General features: G+C 55.7%; 1 protein-coding gene across 1 annotated transcript; it reads left to right on the top strand.

Annotated features, from left to right (window-relative positions):
- The first annotated feature begins 2427 nt into the window (after window positions 1-2427).
- LOC108729869 (uncharacterized) lies at window positions 2428-4606 on the top strand. The gene is made up of 2 exons (XM_018459209.1): window positions 2428-3519; window positions 3629-4606. The coding sequence occupies exons 1-2, from the start codon at window positions 2428-2430 to the stop codon at window positions 4604-4606; spliced, it is 2070 nt and encodes a 689-aa protein (XP_018314711.1).
- Window positions 4607-4860: the final 254 nt, after the last annotated feature.

The raw sequence follows: 4860 nt of genomic DNA, 5'->3' as shown, positions 1-4860 counted from the left end.
AAGATTGGCCGACCTTTCGCGATACCTTCAAGTCCAGTCTGAGACAATCCATCCATTACAAACGTGGAGCGATTCCACTACCTCAAGTCGTGTCTAGAAGGGCCCGCTGAAAAATTAATTCGACCATTAGCTGTGATCGGAGACAACTACCCACGTGCGTGGGCATTGCTCTGCAAGTATTACGAGAATAAAAAGGAGTTAGCGCGCTCCAACTTCTCCACGTTTACCGCCGTGTCGAAGATGAAGAGCGATACTGCGGAAGAGTTGAACCGCATCATTGCAATCACCAGTGTTATGAACGGTCAAGAGAGCATCAGCAGACCAATCCAGTCGCACAGCTTCGACATCCTCAACTACTTCATCATCGAGCTCTTTGATCCTAGGACCCGTCTGGAATGGGAATCATACACGAGTGAGTCCACTGATCCACCAGATCAAGAAACTCTTTTAAGTTTTATCACCAAACGAACACCGCGAAACCGAAAACGAGCAAGGCCACTGGAGATTCTCAGCGAACCGCAAAGGCCCACCACGCGAAACGCAACGTAGAAATCGCAACGTGCGTGTTGTGCAAAGGAAGACAACGTGATGATGTGTGAGAACTTCTGTTCAAAATCTGCGACCGAACGCAAAGCCGTCGCGGAAACACACCGCTTGTGTTTCAATTGCTTAGGGGCGCACCCGATCGCGAAATGCTTATCGATGAAAACGTGTACAACGTACAAAGCCCGACACCACTCACTGCTGCACGACGCTTACGTGCCGCCGAAGTCCGCCGAGGTCACCGCGCTATCCGCTGTGCGCCTTGACAAAAACAAGGCGATCCTCCTCACCACGGCGAGGGTGTCTGTCGCCGACCGCCATGGACATCAGCACACCATCAGAGCCTTGATCGACCAGGGTTCTGAAGTGTCACTCATCTCGGAAGCACTGATGCAACACCTGCGCCTGCCACGATCTCAATCCGCCGTCTCAATCTATGGGATCAACGGCAAGTGCTCCGGACCAAGTAAGGGGAAGGTGACTCTCAAGATCACTTCATTGACGTCAGACACGAGCTTCAACGTCGTGGCTTACATCCTTCCACGCCTCTCGCTGTGTTGAGGTACGAAATCAACAGGCAGAACCGAGTGGCCTCACTTAGAGGGACTCCCGCTAGCGGACCCTCAATTCAGAGCCGACAAGATCGAGCTGCTGTTCGGCACAGAGATATGCGCATTCATTCTCCAGGAAGGTCTCCGAAAGGGAGGCTCGCGCGCTCCCATTGCTCAAAACTCGCTTCTGGGCTGGATTCTATCCGGAGGCTGCGACGGAACGTCTGCGACCAGCAGATACAGCTCCTTGCAGTGTACGGCTGACCGCGACCTGGCCGCGCTGGTCCAGCGTTTCTGGGAACAGGAGAAGGAAATCTCCGCTCCAGTCTCCCTCACGCCGAGCGAACAGCGGTGCGAGGACATCTTCGTGCTTACGGACGCACAGCTGAGGGACGATACATCGTGCGACTGCCTTTCGCCTCTCCGCCCACCGCGCTAGTCGAGACTCGCAAGCCGGCCGAACGCTTGCTCCTCGCCATGGAAAGACGGGGCGTCCTTGATTCCCGTTTCGGAGAGCTCTATCGTGCCTTCCTGTAAGAATACGAGGACTTGGATCACATGGAGCTGACAAGGGACCAGTCAACCTCGAATACGAACAGGTGCTACCTACCGCATCACGAAGTGCTCCGGGAATCAAGCGCCGCCACCAAGCTCAGGGTCGTCTTCAACGGCTCGCAACGCATCAGGTCCGGTGAGTCACTGAATTCCAACTTATTAATTGGCGCCAATTTGCTACCCGCTTTGGCTGACGTGCTGATGCGCTGGCGTTGGCACCGCTGGTAACCGACATCGAGAAGCTGTATCGCCAGATTCTCGTCCATCGGGACGATCGCGATTACCAGCGCATCTGGCGACGGAACAACACCGAGCCCATCCGCGAATACACGTTAAAAACGGTCACGTACGGCCTTGCATGCGCGCCGTTCTTAGCAATCCGAACGCTAAGTCAACTCGCCGACGACGAAGGCCGATTTCCGCAGGGCGCCGCCGCTCTACGCCGCGATTGCTACGTCGATGACATCGTCACCGGAGCTCACACCCTTGCTGACGCGATCACGCTGCAAAAGGAACTTCGCCGCCTTTGTACGGCGGGTTCCCACTAAGGAAATGGGCCGCGAACAGCCGTGAAATACTCGCCGACGTTCCTTCCGAGCACTGTTTCACCTGTGATTCACACTCATGGCAACAGGAGGGCCACGACACTCTGGGGCTCCGCTAGTACCCTGCCGACGACGCGTTCACATTCACGATTCACCCGCGGACCATCACGGACTACACGAAAAAACGCGTTCTCGCGGAGACAGCTCGACTGTTCGACCCACTCGGATGGTTGATGCCCGTCGTGATTCGAGCCAAAATCTTCATTCAAGTAGGTTACGACAGCTGGACTGGGATGCTCCTTTTCCGTCGGAGGAGGCCCAGCGCTGGCAACGTCTCTTCGATGAACTTGCGCTACTCGAGGGCCTCCGTATTCCACGCTAGCAGCGGCGACAGGTACTCTCGATTAGAACTCCATGGTTTCGCCGACGCATCCGAACGCGGATATGCCGCCGCGATTTACTTGCGAATCGCCACCTCGACACAGTCCGGTTGCTCGCAGCGAAGAGCAAGGTCGCATCGATCAAGTCAATCACGGTGCCGATTAGAACTCTGCGCCGCGGCACTACTTGCAAGCATGACAGCTCATGTATGCACTATCATGAGCCTACCGACAGCACCTGTCATCCTCTGGTCAGACTCCAGGGTCACTCTCCAGTGGATCAAGGGCCATGCATCCAAATGGAAGACCTATGTGGCCAACCGCGTGTCGCGCATTCAGGAGCTTCTCCCTGAAGCTCGATGGCGACACGTTCCAGGGAAGGAAAATCCGGCCGACTGCGCCTCCCGAGGAATATCACCAAGTGAGCTCGTCAACCATCCCCTGTGGTGGACTGGTCCTGCCTGGCTGCGCGACGACGTCGCCAACTGGCCGAGCGACTACGAGGAAGCTTCTGCAGAGGACCTGGAGACAAGAGCCGTTGCCATCGTCACCGCCGCTCAGATCGTTACCGAGCCTGAGATGCTTCGCCGGTTCTCTTCACTGCATCGGCTCCTAAGGGTCACCTCCTGGTGTCTTCGCTGGCGCCTTCACCGGGAGAGCGCTGGCGTCTCAACGGCAGCAAACGTGTCACTACCCCCCGACGCACTCGACAACGCACTCCTCCTGTGGCTCCGAGTGGTTCAGGCCATGCACTACCCAGACGAGACGATCGCCGCTAGCAGCAACACCACACCTTCACGTCGAGGTCAGCTGACAGCACTGAATGCATACTCTGACGACCATGGAATTCTTAGAGTCGGAGGACGTCTGAGACACGCAGCACTCTCCGTCGACGAACGACACCCTGTGATACTGCCACCAGAGTCGTGGCTGACTCGCTTGATCGTGGAGTCCTGCCTTCGCACTCTCCATGGAGGAGTCCAGCTGACGTTAGGAATGCTCCGGCTCCACTATTGGATCCCAAGGGGCCGAGCCGTTTTTTTTTCCGCCACAGCCTCCAATGGGCGATCTTCCGCAAGGGCGAGTGACTACAGCACGCCCATTTCTGCGAACCGGCGTAGACTACGCCGGGCCTATTTTCATCCGCGAAGGCAAAAGACGAGGATATCGAGGGCACAAGGCTTTCATCGCTATATTCATCTGTCTCTGCTCCAAGGCCGTCCACATTGAAGTCCTCTCAGATTACACGACAGAGGCTTTCCTAGCGGCACTCCGCCGTTTCACATCACGACGAGGCCTCTGTTCAGACATCTTCTCAGACTGTGGCACGAACTTCACTGGAGCGGACAGACAGCTGCGAGAGATGCTCCGGACCAACGGCCGTCGCATCGCTCACGCCGCCTCTGAAGAAGGAATTCACTGGCACTTCAACCCACCTGCCGCACCGCACTTCGGAGGCCTCTGGGAAGCAGTCGTGAAATCGACGAAGTACCACCTGCGACGAGTCATCGGCGAAACGAAGCTCACGTTCGACGAGATCAGCACTCTCTTGACGCAGGTGGAGGCTTGTCTAAATTCACGGCCTCTGCATGCGCTTTCTGATGATCCAGACGACCTCACGACGCTAACGCCGGGGCACTTTCTCATGGGCGCTCCACTGTTAGCTGTTCCTGAGCCGGAGCTAACCACTCTCTCTAAGCATTCTCTTTCCAGGTGGCAACACATCCAGAGGATGCGCGATCACTTCTGGCAGCGGTGGTCACGCGAGTACCTCTACATACTGACCGCCCGTCTGAAGTGGACTAAGCCGGAGACACCACCACGCGTTGGATCACTTTGCCTGCTTTGGTCCGAAACAAAGCCGCCGTGCAGGTGGCCCTTTGCACGCATCACGAAACTTCATCCTGGCGACGACGGCACGGTCCGTGTGGTGACACTGCGCACAGCCTCCTCTGAGCTCATCCGGCCTCTAGTGAAAATCGTGCTGCTGTCAAGGGAAGTAAACGCAAATACGTCACCCGACAGCGCATAATCTACGTAATCTGCGTATTTACTGTACGAAATATTCTTCTGTACCGCGCTTTTCATTCTCTTTCAATGTACATCTTGCCGTAAATTCACTTCACTCGAAATGTAAAGCGCATCCGACATAATGTTCAGTGATTCCTCTTTACTGTAAAATTGTATCATTCACTTTCACGGTGTAATACACAACAACTTTGTAACAACCTTACTTTATGCTCGGACGTAGCTCGTCGGAAATTTGCGGTCCAGGGCTTAAAGAGG

Source organism: Mycetomoellerius zeteki, unplaced genomic scaffold (genome assembly GCF_001594055.1).
Source record: "Mycetomoellerius zeteki isolate Tzet28-1 unplaced genomic scaffold, Tzet1.0 scaffold808, whole genome shotgun sequence".
Lineage (NCBI taxonomy): Eukaryota > Metazoa > Arthropoda > Insecta > Hymenoptera > Formicidae > Mycetomoellerius > Mycetomoellerius zeteki.
Note: the sequence above shows the minus strand (reverse complement) of the source record. Positions and strands in the feature narration are given on the sequence as shown.

Bases quoted from the DNA above. Each gene is read 5' to 3' on its own strand.
- LOC108729869 (XM_018459209.1), top strand. From the start codon at position 2,428: ATGCCCGTCGTGATTCGAGCCAAAATCTTCATTCAAGTAGGTTACGAC. The intron at 3,520-3,628 runs GTGGAGTCCTGC...TTTCCGCCACAG, and splicing joins CGTGGCTGACTCGCTTGATC to CCTCCAATGGGCGATCTTCC.